The sequence below is a fragment of the Cherax quadricarinatus genome, chromosome 47 (genome assembly GCF_038502225.1).
Source record: "Cherax quadricarinatus isolate ZL_2023a chromosome 47, ASM3850222v1, whole genome shotgun sequence".
In the NCBI taxonomy this organism is placed as follows: domain Eukaryota; kingdom Metazoa; phylum Arthropoda; class Malacostraca; order Decapoda; family Parastacidae; genus Cherax; species Cherax quadricarinatus.
Window position 1 is genome coordinate 2,341,476 of NC_091338.1, and position 18,254 is coordinate 2,359,729.

Consider the following 18,254-nt stretch of genomic DNA (forward strand, 5'->3'; position numbering starts at 1 on the left):
ACCTCTCAGTGTATATATACTGAGAGGTGTATTACCTCTCAGTGTATATATACTGACAAGTGTATTACCTCTCAGTGTATATATACTGACAAGTGTATTACCTCTCAGTGTATATATACTGAGAGTTTAGGTATTAAAGTTTTAATGAGTGGTGTTGTCGATGTGACCTGCTGCCATAATGACCCTCGTGACGTCGACAGGCTTGAAATCCAGTTAAGAAACCATCAAGGGAGTGAGACCTTATGTAGACCTAACTGAGACTTAGTTTGGAACTTTCCTGTGAGTTATTCCTTAAATGGAACTTTACTGCGAGGGAGATCTCAAACAGAACTTCAATGAGAAGGAGACTTCAATCTAAAGCTTATCTGTAGGAGAGATCTGATATAGAACTTTCCTGAGAGTGAAGATTCAAATATAGAATTCTCCCGAGAAGACATGATATAGAACTAAAAAATGAGAAAGCTCGTATAAAAACTTTGTTGAAGCAGTCTTGGGCAAGTTCAAAGTTCTCAGACTTCCACGACACTCTCAAAACAAAGTTCAAACAGTTCTACTTTGCTAACTAACTGCAGCAAAAGAATGTTTAATGAAGGAGAATGTAACATGTTAAGACAGTAGAAAGTTACAGTAAATGAAAGGCCATCTGTGTTAAGTGTAAGGTGAGCCTCGGGAAGAGTGTCGCTCAGAGAGGTTAAGCACCGTTGTGTCTGGTGGATGAATGGAAGGGTGAACACTGCCTTCAGATCTGGTAACCTCAGCAAGTTGTTGATAAAGGCATTAAAGGCATTCTGGTTCAAAGATTGAATATTTTGTAAAAGGTACAAATTAACCCACATGGTACAAACATATATATATATATATATATATATATATATATATATATATATATATATATATATATATATATATATATATATATATATATATATATATATATATATATATATATATGCAAAACAACCACTCTGAAAGAATAGAGAAATTCCAAGCGCTTTCGTGACTACTCACATTATCAAGGAACTATGATAGTTCCTTGATAATGTGAGTAGTCACGAAAGCGCTTGGAATTTCTCTATTCTTTCAGAGTGGTTGTTTTGCATATTTTGAAATCACCTGTTTACTGTGATCTTATTGCATATATATATATATATATATATATATATATATATATATATATATATATATATATATATATATATATATATATATATATATATATATATATATATATATATATATATATATATATATATATATTGTTGGCGACATGTTTGATACAATATGAAATTCATTTTGTTTAATGTCACAATGTATCTAAACCTATAAAAAAGTAATGTTCAGATAAACCCGAGGAGAAAAAACAAGAATGCAGTGTCAGGATAAGCAGTTAACAGGATACGTTTCCTCATGTCTCCAAGAATGTTATCAAGTGGCTGTTGTGTTGAGGATCCTGCTTACTCACAATAACACTTGCGTTGAGATCCTACCTGAACACAGGCAGCGTCACATTTTGCTTTGTCTGAGGTGTTCTGAGTCAAATTCTGCCGTGTTGAGGGGACATGACAGACTATGAATATACATCTGCTCCCTCGTCGATTATACAAGGTACGGACGTAACATTAATTGTATTTCAAGCAGTAATTACTTCCTCATTATTATTATTGTCGACTTCACGAGGGTCATTAACGCTGGATTTTCACCTTTAATCCCAAAAACTGGGAACAAAGTAAACTCTTTACACACTAGAAATTAATGGCTTTTTTTCTTTGTGTTGTTATGCTTTGTATGTCATCCAGAATATTTGTCTTCCGTGACACGAAAGACGAAAGTGTTCGCATGATTTATACCTGGAGGGTATTCCGGGGGTCAACGCCCCCCGCGGCCAGGTCCATGACCAAATTTAATGAAACCTTAGAAATAGATTGGAAAAAGAGCTTTTAATAGGGGTAAAATGATGGAATAATGTAAATAATAGGTGCTCTTATAAGTGTCAGGTTCACCTGGATAAGTGGCATGCACCTGCGTGCGGAATGTCACAGGATGGGTTGTATTTATCGAGGTGATGTAGATAATTCATCCACCTGACTGGACTGACTCTTAGCCGTGGCTGGTAGAGGCAGCATTGAGCCTTCTAGCCCACGATTGATCTGCAACCTGTGTCTACACAGGATGCAAATGTTGTTACTGTCGATAATAATAATACAGAAAAAAACACGCTGCTGAGCATATATATATATATATATATATATATATATGCTATATATATATATATATATATATATATATATATATATATATATATATATATATATATATATATATAAAACAAAGAGTTAGTGTGGAGATGAAGTATTATTCTGGAGTGTTGATGTAAGATAAGGTTCACTAATCAAGATTAACTTGAGACTATTGGTAAGAGGATGTTAGTGATAACGAGAAGACACATGGACCAGTTAGGTTATCACATGTTATATATTGTTCACCGACTCTGATAACTCTAGAAATCAATAATCCCAGTAGTAGCTTAACCAAACATACCTAACCCAGCCTAACTGAACACTAACTTAACACTGTCTAACCTAAATTAACACTAACCTAACATTAACCTAACACTGTATCATAACATACACTTTGTAACATGATAACAAGACGTTAAGTACACATGTTAACAAGCCTTGTGATGAATGGCTTGAAAAGCCGACAAGTTGAAGATTGAGACACTTATGCAACATATGGGAATCTTTATTCAGGAAACGTTTCGCCACACAGTGGCTTCATCAGTCCAATACACAGTAGAAAGGCGTAAGGAGAGGAGGAGTTTAAGGTAATCAGTCCCTCAGCCTGGAGTCGATGTGTTCAGTCCATCAGTCTTGTAGAATGTGCAGCACAGGGTCGTAGACGTGGCTTATATACTGTAGTGAGGTGCATAAGCCACGTCTACGGCCCTATACTGTACATTCTACAAGATTGATGGACTGAACACATCGACTCCAGGCTGAGGGACTGATTACCTCAAACTCCTCCTCTCCTTACACCTTTCTACTTTGTATTGGACTTATGAAGCCACTGTGTGGCGAAACGTTTCCTGAATAAAGATTCCCATATGTTGCATAAGTGTCTCAATCTTCTCCATAACAAGACTTCCCCATAAGTTTACGTATCGTAATAACAATAATGAACAGACTTAACTCTTTTATAAGCCAATTTCGTGGAGTTTACAGACACATTTATTCAGTGTTGCAAGACGAACATTGGATGGTGACTTAATACACATCTTTAAGATTAGCAATGAGCATGGCAATCTTTATTCATGGTCCATTAAGAGGGGCGTCTTGATCCGAGGATTTAGAGCTACCCTCCGCAAGATCAGCCCTAATTACCTTTCCTGACTTAAAAAAAAATATATATATATATATACCGTCCACCATTCCGCGTAAATTCTTCGTATTCACTGACTTTAATATTTAATATTAATCCAGGATAAGCCAAATAACCCAACTGTCTTTAATATATTAATTATCTCTATATTCCTCTGAAGAAGCCTGCTACCCAGGCGAAAAGTTTCGGTAATAAGGATATACAAATGCTGAATGTTTGTCCTTGTCATCAGAAATAACGAGGTTGAATTTAACTTCAGTGGGGAAAGGTTTGAGTGTAATAAGTGTTCACGCTCTATATTCACTCTATATTCATGTATATACTCAGGTATATTTAATACGACCCTGGTTGTATTATGTTTATGAAGGCAGGGATTTTATGATGTTAGGGTTGTATGATTGTAGGGTTGTATGACGGTAGGGTTGTATGACGATAGGGTTGTATTACGGTAGGGTTGTATGACGGTAGGGTTGTATGACGGTAGGGTTGTATGACGGTAGGGTTGTATGACGATAGGGTTGTATTACGGTAGGGTTGTATGACGGTAGGGTTGTATGACGATAGGGTTGTATTACGGTAGGGTTGTATGACGGTAGGGTTATATGATGGTAGGGTTGTATGATGGTAGGGTTGTATGATGGTAGGGTTGTATGATGGTAGGGTTGTATGATGGTAGGGTTGTATGATGGTAGGGTTGTATGACGGTAGGGTTGTATGATGGTAGGGTTGTATAACGGTAGGGTTGTATGACGGTAGGGTTGTATAACGGTAGGGTTGTATAAGGGTGGGGTTGTATATTGCTTAACTGCTAAAATGATGGATGTGAAGTTCTATATTTCTCAAGGCGTCGCTGTGTCTCGAGGCCTCGCTGTGTCTCGAGGCCTCACTGTGTTGCCTGGTGATGAAGATTGGTTCATTACTCGTGACAACAAGGTTTTGCTAGGTTGCAGTTCCGTCTCACAAGGCGAGACAGCACCAGCTAGCTGATGAAACAGCGTCAGACACTACAATATTTTTTGCTTCAACTAGTTGTGGGTCTCGTGTTGCTATGGTGGGTTCTGTCGGCCAGGTTCAGCATTTTAGGCTCTTAACACAATTATCGAAGTCCCTGGGTGCTTGTGTATCCTCCAACGTCCCTGTACTTCAGCTCTGAACTTTCCAGTGAAGAGTCTGCCGTCCTGAGGGAGGTCGTGCTCAGCAGCCAGATAAGAGACACTAGCAGACGTGGTGGCGGATTAGTGAGATAAATATGTTGTTGTATGAGTATGGTATGTTGTAGTAGTAGACCATCCATGATTATTACTCGTATACCTAGCACTAGCAATCTCCTTGCGCCTCCTGGTGGAAAGTTCACGTCATGTTATGAAGGGAAAGTCAGGCGTCTAGAGTTTTTATCCTAACACTTAACATAAACACTCCCACCCCAAGCTGTCTACACACTTAAGTAATTATGAGACTGAGGGATCCTTGCTCTACAGTATCCTGCAGTATATCTAATTAGGTGTCTACAGGGTCTACTGTGCCTCCACATTATCCCCCGCTAATGCAGCTAACCCTGCCGTGTGTACATTATTTAGTCATTTCGTACAGGTGTACCTAAGATGGTTCATTTCTGCAACGATTGTACCGAGATTAATATCACGGTGACAGGATTATTCCATTAATTTATTCTTTTATTTCATAGTCCTTGGGAACACTTGTTCCACTCGACTGTTATGGGAGCTGCTCGTTTTTATTGGCGAAAAAAGACCAGGCATTTGTATTGAACCAGTTATTGAGGGAGGGGGAAGGGGAGAGGGAGGGGGAGAGGGAAGGGAGAGAGGAAGGGGGGGAGAGGGAAGGGAGAGAGGGAGGGGGGAGAGGGAAGGGAGAGAGGGAAGGGAGAGAGGGAGGGGGAAGGGAGAGAGGGAGGGGGGAGAGGGAAGGGAGAGAGGGAAGGGAGAGAGGGAAGGGAGAGAGGGAAGGGCGAGAGGGAGGGGGAAGGGAGAGAGGGAGGGGGTTGTGGAAGTAAACCGACACGTGATAAAAATTTAGGCGATGGCAAAAGCCGATAAGTGGGAATAAAGACACTGGTAACAGAGAATGCACTTAATACAGTGTTTCGCCCAAGATTGGGATTTATTATGTGCTCGGTAACGCGTTTTGCCTCCTTCGTAACACGTTTCTTCCTTACTGGTGTTATTGGCGTTCGTGAAAATAGCCAGGCAGAGAGAGAGAGAGAGAGACAGAGTTATATTACCTAAAACCTCAAGGGTTACCTTGAGGTTTTACTGCTTCCCCATACACATAATGCTTTATTAATAACAGAGACGCACTAAAATCTTATAAAAAAAAATATCTTGTATATTTATTATCGCCGTTTTAATAACACAACTATCTTAACAGTTCTACCAAGTTCTTCCCAGACAGTGATCTTTATCTGTCTGTCTCTCTCTCTCTCTCTCTCTCTCTCTCTCTCTCTCTCTCTCTCTCTCTCTCTCTCTCTCTCTCTCTCTCTCTCTCTCTCTCACTGACAGCTCGCGTGGTAGCGTGTGTGGTATCTCGTGTATACACACATTTTATTATACAAAGCCATCATTACTGTGTCCTATCAGTGTGGCTTTATTACTGTGGCTTATTACGTCGTTAATGCAGTTGGCTTATTACCTCGTTATTGCACTGTGGCTTATTACCTCGTTGATGTAGCAAGGCTTGTTGCAGTGTGGCTTAATACCTCGTTGATGTAACGTGGCTTGTTGCAGTGTGGTTTAATACCTCGTTGATACAGTGTGGCTTGTTACCTTGTTGTAATGTGGCTTAATACCTCGTTGATGTAACGTGGCTTGTTGCAGTGTGGTTTAATACCTCGTTGATACAGTGTGGCTTGTTACCTTGTTGTAGTGTGGCTTAATACCTCGTTGATGTAACGTGGCTTGTTGCAGTGTGGTTTAATACCTCGTTGATACAGTGTGGCTTGTTACCTTGTTGTAGTGTGGCTTGTTGCAATGGGGCTTAATCGTTGTTGCAATATTCCTCATCTCGTTGCAGTGCAAGACAACCCTGGAGACTTTTAATCTAGGGTAATCCCTAGAGGGTTCTTAATCCGTGAAATCCCCCGAGGGTTATTAATCCAGGGCAGTCCCGTAGTGTAATTTAAAAAAGATAACTCAGGGTGGTTGTTAATATAAGCCAGGAGGCTTTTTTTTTTTTAATCCAGTGTGTTCAGGTGTGTCTGGCTTCGTGTGTAATGAACCACATGAGGCTGCAGGGGATATATATATATATATATATCAGTTAAATATTGCGTAAATTACATGTTACTCATGATTTTCCAGAGTAAAGAGCTGTATAGCCCTTGTGGCTTAGCGCTTCTTTTTTTATTATAATAATAATACAGAGTAAAGGATTTCGAGTGGGAGGAGGAAAAGTGATGTAATGGTAATGAAGGGCTGCTGATCCAAGGAGGTGGAGCTACCCTCCCTCTTCCTTGGATCAAAGCTGCTACTCTCCCAGTGCCCTCCTCCACCAGCTCACACAACACTCGGGGGTAACTGATGTATTCTCGACTTTCCCAAAACCTGAGAACTTCCTTAATTAACTAGATTTCCATATTTTTTTCTTAATTCTTAATGTACTCTCCTCTTTCCTCTTCCTCTTTCCTCTTCCTCTTTCCTCTTCCCTTTTCCATTCCAGCCGGCGTCCGGACGCATTAAGTAAATATTTTGTACCATTTTACCAATTTTTTGGGGTAATGTTTGGAAAGTCTGTAACATGATGCTCTGACAACAGTTGCTAATTGAAATCGTACTTAATATCTGCGGTAAGAATTTCATATTTTTATTAAATATATCTTGTGATTATATATATATATATATATATATATATATATATATATATATATATATATATATATATATATATATATATATATATATATATGTGCAAGAGTGTTGCATTCGTCACTGTGTATATACTCTGAGAGACATATTTCACACACACTTGTCAACAGATACTTCGACAGCCACTAATAACCTCAGTTGCTCGTAGTATCAAAAAAGAGATTTGTGCTGTAGGGAATTTATTCTTATAATTTTAATTTATACGAATTTTGATAAAAATATTAGTCAGAATTACAGGTTAAATATATATTTAAATAATAACAAATTTCATAAATCAATAGATAGTGGTTCAACTCATTTTTTAATTCTCCGTAGTTAGTGATAAGCTATCACAAATGAAATAATTATCGTTAGATAAATACTAATGTATTGTTAAGTCAATTATTTCTTAAAAACTATCGGGAAATATATATATATATATATATATATATATATATATATATATATATATATATATATATATATATATATATAAAATATAGGGAGGTACCACCTCTAGAACTGTTATAGGGACCCTCATCCTCAGAGAAAAGAATAAACTTGCTTCTGGGAAAACTCAAGATTCTCCCTGAAGCTGTTTGAGAATTTTCTCCTACCACCCCCTATATTATGTATATATATTTTATTTAAAGACAAAATACATTGACAAAACATTCACAAAAATATGATACAAAGTAAAACAACATAGGTGACTCAGAGCTACATCTCGAATACTTCGTCCAGCTCCCCTGCGGTGGGCCGCGTGCCCAGAATGCTGCAGGCATTTCCTCTCTGGATCGCAACACTGAGTCTCTGAAAGAGGAAGCTGGTCGCCCTGTGGTCCTTGGTTTCTATGATGAGCTTTCACCCAGCTCTTTGAGGAACTTTAGAGCACACTTGCCCCATGCTCCAAGGGTCTCCGACCCTATTGGAATGAAGTTATAGCAAGGGGGAAGGTCTTCATATTTTCGGATCTTCTGGGTCTCCCTGTGGCTGGCAGCTCCACCCCCTTCCACTACAGAGTATGGCAAGTAGGTGTCTGCCAATGTGGCAGCACAGGTGTAGTCCCAGGCAATCTGCTTTCCATCCTTCCAGGGTAGCATAGTGGCTCCATCAGGACGCTTTTGACTTCCATCAGACCTCTGTACTTGGGGTTCCCGTTGAGCTGGGCAACGGGCTGTGGCGAGGCTTCTCTTTATTATGTCATTGATCTCCTCATGTCTGGCATACTTCCCTTCTGCTGTGTGGCACACGAGACCATGGAGTCCGAATTGATCAGCTGTCGCCCTGCCGCAAATACACCTATGTTCGGTGAGGATGGGGGCGGCTAGGCGAAGAGCAACACCAATCCGAATGGCCTGTGGGTCGAGACGGGTGCCCAGGGAGGAATTGGGAACAGCTAACAGGAAATCTCCTGAGTGTGGTGCCTTCACTGCCAGGAGACGAGCTTTGTTCTTTCCTGAAGCATTGGAGAGCATTGTGTTGGCGATTTTTTCCATGACCGGTTTGTCCCAGTGGGACTGTTTGTGCTGTTTGGGAGGAGCTGGTCTACTGGAGGAGTCTGTAAGGGTGTCCCACCGAATTGCTGCTTCAGTAAACCTGGGGTCTTGAGCTCCTACCAAGTCTCTCAAGCGTTCGGGCACTATCTTCTTGACTAATGCACTGGAAGCCAAACACGAAGACAGAAAAGCAGGTAAAGCAACATGCGTTGCTTTACGCATATATACGGACTTGAGTCCTGGAGATGGGAAGTACAGTGCCTGCACTCTGAAGGAGGGGTGTTAATGTTGCAGTTTAAAAACTGTAGTGTAAAGCACCCTTCTGGCAAGACAGTGATGGAGTGAATGATGGTGAAAGTTTTTCTTTTTCGGGCCACCCTGCCTTGGTAGGAATCGGCCAGTGTGATAAAAAAAAATAAAAAATAAAAAAAATATATATATATATATATATATATATATATATATATATATATATATATATATATATATATTATATAAAATTGTATGTATGTGTGTATATGTATGTATATGTCTGTGTGTATATGTATGTGTGTATGTGTGTATATGTATGTGTGTATATGTATGTATATGTATGTGTGTATATGTATGTATATGTATGTGTGTATATGTATGTATATATATATATATATATATATATATATATATATATATATATATATATATATATATATATATATATATATATATATATATATAAGAACATAAAGGAACACTGCAGCAGGCCTACTGGCCCATTCGGGGCAGGTCCATGTCAACCCCCGGCTTAGACCAATGGCCCACCCAGTCAGGTCACCTGCACCTAAGGAAAGAGCACGGCTTCTGACCCAGTAGCACCAGCTAGTCAGGTCCAACTCACACCCTCCCACACCCACTCATGTGGGTGTGGGTTGGTGACCCGTGCGTCTCTGATAAGAAAGTTTTGTCTTCTGTTGTATGACCCTTGTGGGTTTAGCGATTAGTTGTGATTACGATAGTGATGTTAAGCTGTTGGATCCGAACTGACGGGAAAAATCAACTTTGGTTGGGGTAGGGGGAGGATGGTAAGGGGGAGGATGGTAAGGAGGGGTTCTTGATGCCGATTAGGGGCTCTTGATCTAAAAAACTGGACTCTTACTCCAATTTTCCCGAATTTAGCCTTTTCCCCCCAGGAGCTCAACGACCCGTACCTGTTTAGCGCTCCCCCGCGACTGCAATAAGACCGTATTAAAGGGAAGGTCAAGCGGGAGGTCAACACACTCTTGCAAGGGGTGTAAGGAAGGATCTGGAGTGAGAGAACTGGCGTGAAAAGCCGATCAGGTCACACAAGAAACAGATGAATCATAACAGTTCGAGGCTTTATTGATGTTTCGCTAACTCCGTTAACTTCATGGAGTGTGTTCTGATGAAACCTGCTGCTGCAAGGGCGAAATGTGGTCAATAAGCGATCATATTTACACTTCGTGCTTTATTTACCATAGGAAAGGATTTGCCAGACGTCTTACAGTAGAGAATCAACTGAGTTATACATCTGAGACAGTGTATTTGAGACACTGTGTTTATGAGACAGTGTTTATGAAACCATACCACGGGTGGGATTTGAACCCGCGGTCAGAGAGTCTCAAAACTCCAGACCGTCGCGTTAGCCACTGGTCCAGTGGCTAACGCGACGGCCTGGAGTTTTGAGACTCTGACCGCAGCTTCAAGTCCCGCCCGTGGTATGGTTTGTTTGCAATCGTGTCATTACGATTTCGTGAGTCAGTGTTTATGAGACTGTTTATGAGACGCTTCAGGGAAGAACTGAAATTAAAATTCAATATCACTCGTATAAGAGAATCTCTTATTATAAGACATTCCGCACAATAGACTTTCTTTTTAAGTCTACGGGCGAAATGTGGTCCGATAACAAGTATCCCTCTGAGACGAAACTCTCCCGGAACACAGGAGGGTTCACGAACACACAGGAGATGTTAGTATATATACACTGAGGTATACATCTCTCAGTATATATACACTGAGAGGTGTATGTGTCTATATACTCAGCGTTTACTCTAATCCCCATTTTAGGTATTAAAGTATGCTTAATAAGTAGTGAACAAGTGGCGAGTGCACACTTTACATATCACGAAGCTTTAATCGGTAAAACTGCATGATACTGGTGAAGAAAAGCTCTTATGTGAAGACGAAATCTCTTATCTATGTGAAGACAAAAGCTCTCTTGTTTGAAGACAAAAGCTCTCTTACTTGTTTCAAGGCAAAAGCTCTCTTACTTGTTTGAAGACAAAAGCTCTCTTACTTGTTTGAAGACAAAAGCTCTCTTACTTGTTTGAAGACAAAAGCTCTCTTACTTGTTTGAAGACAAAAGCTCTCTTACTTGTTTGAAGACAAAAGCTCTCTTACTTGTTTGAAGACAAAAGCTCTCTTGTTTGAAGACGAAAGCTCTCTTGTTTGAAGACGAAAGCTCTCTTACTTGTTTGAAGACAAAAGCTCTTATGTGAAGACAAAAGCTCTTATGTGAAGACAAAAGCTCTCTCATTTATGTGAACACGAAAGAGACTTCTGTATGGTGAGCCATGTCAATGGCCCCTCTTTATGGGCCTATTCCCTCAAGGGAGGCTCCTTGATGCCGGTGAGGGGCTCTTGATGGCCAAAAACTGAACCTGTCATCCCCTTAGATCGAGTCTGCTTGCCTGCCACTCACAAAATGCAAAAGGCCATTCACCCTGGCCGCGGGGGCGTCGACCCCTGCGGCCAGGGTCCCCCAGGTAGATTCCAGGTCTTCAAAGCCATTAAACCAACATTAATCTTTCAGTAGGTTGGACAGACTGGCTCGGGTTGAAACCTAGTTTACAAGACAGACACAGACAGACAGACAGACAGACACACACACACACACACACGCACCAGTTTGGAACCCACACCTAGCCAAGCACGTAAAGAAACTAGAGAAAGTGCAAAGGTTTGCAACAAGACTAGTCCCAGAGCTAAGAGGTATGTCCTACGAGGAGAGGTTAAGGGAAATCAACCTGACGACACTGGAGGACAGGAGAGATAGGGGGGACATGATAACGACATACAAAATACTGAGAGGAATTGACAAGGTGGACAAAGACAGGATGTTCCAGAGATTGGACACAGTAACAAGGGGACACAGTTGGAAGCTGAAGACACAGATGAATCACAGGGATGTTAGGAAGTATTTCTTCAGCCACAGAGTAGTCAGTAAGTGGAATAGTTTGGGAAGGGATGTAGTGGAGGCAGGATCCATACATAGCTTTAAGCAGAGGTATGATAAAGCTCACGGCTCAGGGAGAATGACCTAGTAGCGATCAGTGAAGAGGCGGGGCCAGGAGCTCGGACTCGACCCCCGCAACCTCAACTAGGTGAGTACACACACACACACACACACACACACACACACACACACACACACACACACACACACACACACCACCCGGTCCAAACGCTGTTTTTTACAAAAAAAATGAAAAGAACGATGTTGCTGAACAAAACTAGCTTACAACCTTTCGCTCTGAGAGCGAAACGTTGTATTCTCTCCGTCAACACTGCTACTACATAAATCCAAAAAGCCTGTGCACCTTCCCGAATCCTAGTCAAAACGTGGGGAAAAAATCCACTTGCTTGATTGCTCATAGATTTCTGGCAGACGGCGGTTTCAATCTCGTCAAAAAATGGCCAATTTATCCAAGAAAATTCATTCTTTTTCTTGAATATCATTAAGAGCAGAGAAGGGCGCAGTGAGGTCAAAGATCTACGTAAAAATAGGACAAGTTATACTCAAATCACCCGCTCATAGGAGACTGAAACTTAAAACTACGTTTCGGTCCGACTTAGACTAGTAACTAGTCACACTATGGGACTAGTTAACAGTCCAAGTCGGACCGGAACGTTGTCATAAGTCTGTCTCCTATGTGTATTGCAGTCGCGGTATTGTGCGTTTTTCTTTGAGGAGTTTCAAGAGAGAAATCCGATCATCAACGCTGGACACAAGTATAAAACGATGACCCTACAAAACTCACCATGCAAATATATTAATAATCTCTTCAATTTGGAATCCAAAGGTCAGTCAATCCCAAAACTTCCTTCTTGCCCTTCAAGATGGCGGAACCAACAGCAAACTGTCGTGTACAAGTACTGACATGTTAATACCGAGAGACTGCTGGAAATAACATATATATTTACAAATAAGTCATTGAAAGAGACATTTCTCCTTTAGTGGGTTTAACAAGATCGAAAAATAAATAAGGCCTAATAAAACATATGCGCAATATTTGGGTACTATTGTGAACACGTTTCGATAATCAGTGGCTTCATCCGTCTAGTTCAGAAAATGATACTGGATTGGACTGATAGTCACTGATTGGCGGAACATCTGAATAAAGATGCCCAAATGTTGCATATCTCTTATTTATTTATCATTTCTGTATAATATTAATACACAAGGATTGAAAAAACCAGTGGCGAAATTGCCTTTAGTAAATATATTGATTATGCTTGCGTTCCATATCTCAGCAAACACGTCATAGCACACCTGGCAATACAAAACATTCGCAGTACACATGGTACGTTCTTGAACCCCAATACTGTACACACACCACATACACAGTGGGCGCCTGTGACGAGCGGGGTCCCACAGGGGTCATTCCTGAGACCAGTGCTATTCTTGGTATATGTGAATGACGTGACGGAAGGGATAGACTCAGAAGTGTCCCTGTTTGCAGATGTGAAGTTAACGAGGAGAATTAAATCAGATGGGGTTCAGACAGGTCTACAAAGAGACCTGGACAGGCTGGATGCGTGGTCCAGAAACTGGCTCCTAGAATTTAACCCAGCCAAATGCTAAGTCATGAAGATCGGAAAAGGGCAAAGAAGACCGCAGACAGAGTATAGGCTAGGAGGCCAAAGACTGCAAACCTCACTCAAGGAGAAAGATCTAGAAGTGAGTATAATACAGAGCACGTCGCCAGAAGCACATATTAACGAGATTTTTGTTGCGGTTTATGGGCGCCTGGCAAACCTGAGAATAGCGTTCCGATACCTCAGTAAGGAATCGTTCAAGACTGTATACGTCAGGCCCATACTGGAGTACGCAGCACCAGTTTGGAACCCACACCTGGTCAAGCACGTCAAGAAATTAGAGAAGGTGCAAAGGTTTGCAATAAGACTAGTTCCGGAGCTAAGGGGAATGTCCTACGAAGAAAGGTTATGGGAAATCGGTCTGACGAAACTGGAGGAGGGTCAGGGGAGACATTATACCGACATACAATACACTGCATGGAATAGATAAAGTGAACAGAGACAGGATGTTCCAGAGATGGGACAGAAACAAGGGGTCACAATTGAAAACTGAGAGGCTCAGATGAGTCTGAGGGATATTAGGAAGTATTTCTTCAGCCACAGAGTTGTTAGGAAGTGGAATATTCTGGCAAGCGATGTAGTGGAGGCAGGAACCATACATAGTTTTAAGACGAGGTATGATAAAGCTCATAGAGCAGGAAGAGTGACCTAGTAGCGACCAGTGAGATGCCGGGCCAGGAGCTGTGAATCGACCTTTGCAACCACAACTAAGCGAGTACATCTAGGTGAGTACGTACACACACACACACACACACACACACACACACACACACACACACACACACACACACACACGACAGGCTGCAGACCTGGTCCAGCAATTGGCTCCTGGAGTTCAATCCCACCAAGTGCAAAGTCATGAAGATTGGGGAAGGGCAAAGAAGGCCGCAGACGGAGTACAGTCTAGGGGGTCAGAGACTACAAACCTCACTCAAGGAAAAAGATCTTGGGGTGAGTATAACACCAGGCACATCTCCTGAAGCGCACATCAACCAAATAACTGCTGCAGCATATGGGCGCCTAGCAAACCTCAGAACAGCATTCCGACATCTTAATAAGGAATCATTCAGGACCCTGTACACCGTGTATGTTAGGCCCATATTGGAGTATGCGGCACCAGTTTGGAACCCACACCTAGCCAAGCACGTGAAGAAACTAGAGAAAGTGCAAAGGTTTGCAACAAGACTAGTCCCAGAGCTAAGAGGTATGTCCTACGAGGAGAGGTTAAGGGAAATCAACCTGACGACACTGGAGGACAGGAGAGATAGGGGGGACATTATAACGACATACAAAATACTGAGAGGAATTGACAAGGTGGACAAAGACAGGATGTTCCAGAGATTGGACACAGTAACAAGGGGACACAGTTGGAAGCTGAAGACACAGATGAATCACAGGGATGTTAGGAAGTATTTCTTCAGCCACAGAGTAGTCAGTAAGTGGAATAGTTTGAGAAGCGATGTAGTGGAGGCAGGATCCATACATAGCTTTAAGCAGAGGTATGATAAAGCTCACGGCTCAGGGAGAGTGACCTAGTAGCGATCAGTGAAGAGGCGGGGGCCAGGAGCTCGGACTCGACCCCCGCAACCTCAACTAGGTGAGTACAACTAGGTGAGTACACACACACACGCGCGCGCGCACGAACTGAATTTCCAAACATTAACCTTACCATTTTCAACGAACTTTAAGAGTAACACTGCAAAACTTGGAATAAAAGGCCACAATACAGTGGCTGGAACAGTTCACCAGCGACCCGAACTTAGGAGAGGAACCCCCTGACGAGGTTTCGGTCCCTCCTGCACCTCTGTCCCCTCAAGGAAGGCTCCTTGACGCTGGTGAGGGGCTCTTGATCTAGGGAATTGGATCTGTGCTCCAGTTCCCTGAATTAAGCCTGAATGCCTTCCATCCCCCCATAGGCGCTGTATAATCCTACGGGTTTAGTGCTTCCCCCTTGATTATAATAATAATAATGCACCTCTGTCAAATTAATCAAATCACTAATTAATTTGAGAAAACTAATTTTGTGAAAATTTCGGGTCGTTGTCCATTCCAGGCTGTCTCCAGAACAAACACCTTTCGAAATTCCTCAGCTCTGACTAGCGTCTTCATACTATGGTGGGACTTTTAGACGAGTGTATATACTGTTGAGAGATACCCATAAGTGTATATACCATTGCCGGGTTAATAACTCGAGGAATGGCGGCCTCCTCCTTCTCCTTCCTCTTCCTCTTCCTCTTCGAAGTAGATGAAGCATAACTTTGGAACCCCCCCGAGAACAGTTGGCTTCGCTCTGGAAGCGCCCGGGAAAGCAATCTGAAGCGAAACGACCCAAGCAAGTACGAATCTGGCCTGCATGCGTGACATAAACTCGCTCACGATAATTCAGCAGCGTCAGGTACGAGGGAATAGGGTGAACAATACTCGATAGTTCAGTCCTACTGCCATCGTTGACTGTCGTGCCTCTGCCAGAGCTTCAAGGTAACGACTGGGGGCGAGAAGACTACTTGTGACGACTGAAGTTAGTGACGACAACCTAGCTGGACGTAGTCTTCTATACACCGAGAGGATGCTTGTATAATTACGTTTACAGTGTATCTATTACACGAGAGTTAATAAGGCTTTATATTAGCCTTTCAACACCAGTCAAGAATGCTTTAATGCCTAAAAGAGTGATTAAATTCAAGTCTGAGCATTTATACACCTCACGGTATATATATATATATATATATATATATATATATATATATATATATATATATATATATATATATATATATATATATATATAGGAATTCGCAAGAGCAGGCGAAATATACACAAACGCTGATCTCTGGCTGAAGGAGACTCGAACCTACGAACCTTGGAGCAAGGTACGCAGTGCTATACCAATATTACCACACTGGACAATACCTTGGCGTGCAGCTTGCGCTACACGTTGATCCAAGGCAGCCAGCCCTTTGATTGAACTTTGTATAGAAAGGGGTTTAGTTATAGGTAATACATATTTTAAGAAAAAGAGGATAAATAAGTATACACGATATGATGTAGGGCGAAATGACAGTAGTTTGTTGGATTATGTATTGGTAGATAAAAGACTGTTGAGTAGACTTCAGGATGTACATGTTTATAGAGGGGCCACAGATATATCAGATCACTTTCTAGTTGTAGCTATACTGAGAGTAAAAGGTAGATGGGATACAAGGAGAATAGAAGCATCAGGGAAGAGAGAGGTGAAGGTTTATAAACTAAAAGAGGAGGCAGTTAGGGTAAGATATAAACAGCTATTGGAGGATAGATGGGCTAATGAGAGCATAGGCAATGGGGTCGAAGAGGTATGGGGTAGGTTTAAAAATGTAGTGTTAGAGTGTTCAGCAGAAGTTTGTGGTTACAGGAAAGTGGGTGCAGGAGGGAAGAGGAGCGATTGGTGGAATGATGATGTAAAGAGAGTAGTAAGGGAGAAAAAGTTAGCATATGAGAAGTTTTTACAAAGTAGAAGTGATGCAAGGAGGGAAGAGTATATGGAGAAAAAGAGAGAAGTTAAGAGAGTGGTGAAGCAATGTAAAAAGAGAGCAAATGAGAGAGTGGGTGAGATGTTATCAACAAATTTTGTTGAAAATAAGAAAAAGTTTTGGAGTGAGATTAACAAGTTAAGAAAGCCTAGAGAACAAATGGATTTGTCAGTTAAAAATAGGAGAGGAGAGTTATTAAATGGAGAGTTAGAGGTATTGGGAAGATGGAAGGAATATTTTGAGGAATTGTTAAATGTTGATGAAGATAGGGAAGCTGTGATTTCGTGTATAGGGCAAGGAGGAATAACATCTTGTAGGAGTGAGGAAGAGCCAGTTGTGAGTGTGGGGGAAGTTCGTGAGGCAGTAGGTAAAATGAAAGGGGGTAAGGCAGCCGGGATTGATGGGATAAAGATAGAAATGTTAAAAGCAGGTGGGGATATAGTTTTGGAGTGGTTGGTGCAATTATTTAATAAATGTATGGAAGAGGGTAAGGTACCTAGGGATTGGCAGAGAGCATGCATAGTTCCTTTGTATAAAGGCAAAGGGGATAAAAGAGAGTGCAAAAATTATAGGGGGATAAGTCTGTTGAGTGTACCTGGTAAAGTGTATGGTAGAGTTATAATTGAAAGAATTAAGAGTAAGACGGAGAATAGGATAGCAGATGAACAAGGAGGCTTTAGGAAAGGTAGGGGGTGTGTGGACCAGGTGTTTACAGTGAAACATATAAGTGAACAGTATTTAGATAAGGCTAAAGAGGTCTTTGTGGCATTTATGGATTTGGAAAAGGCGTATGACAGGGTGGATAGGGGGGCAATGTGGCAGATGTTGCAAGTGTATGGTGTAGGAGGTAGGTTACTGAAAGCAGTGAAGAGTTTTTACGAGGATAGTGAGGCTCAAGTTAGAGTATGTAGGAAAGAGGGAAATTTTTTCCCAGTAAAAGTAGGCCTTAGACAAGGATGTGTGATGTCACCGTGGTTGTTTAATATATTTATAGATGGGGTTGTAAGAGAAGTAAATGCGAGGGTTTTGGCAAGAGGCGTGGAGTTAAAAGATAAAGAATCACACACAAAGTGGGAGTTGTCACAGCTGCTCTTTGCTGATGACACTGTGCTCTTGGGAGATTCTGAAGAGAAGTT

General features: G+C 41.4%; 1 protein-coding gene across 5 annotated transcripts in view; it reads left to right on the plus strand.

Moving 5' to 3' along the window:
* The window catches only part of LOC128696555 (galactosylceramide sulfotransferase), a 371,235-nt gene that overhangs the window by 300,192 nt on the left and 52,789 nt on the right, over positions 1-18,254 (plus strand). The window contains exon 1 of one of the 5 annotated variants that reach the window (XM_070094662.1): positions 4,623-4,646. The exons of the other annotated variants lie outside the window; for them this stretch is intronic. Coding sequence (XP_069950763.1) covers positions 4,638-4,646 — 9 coding nt within the window. The 5' untranslated portion in view covers positions 4,623-4,637. Of the gene's footprint in view, positions 1-4,622; positions 4,647-18,254 lie in introns of those variants that run through there. 5 annotated transcript variants of the gene reach the window in all.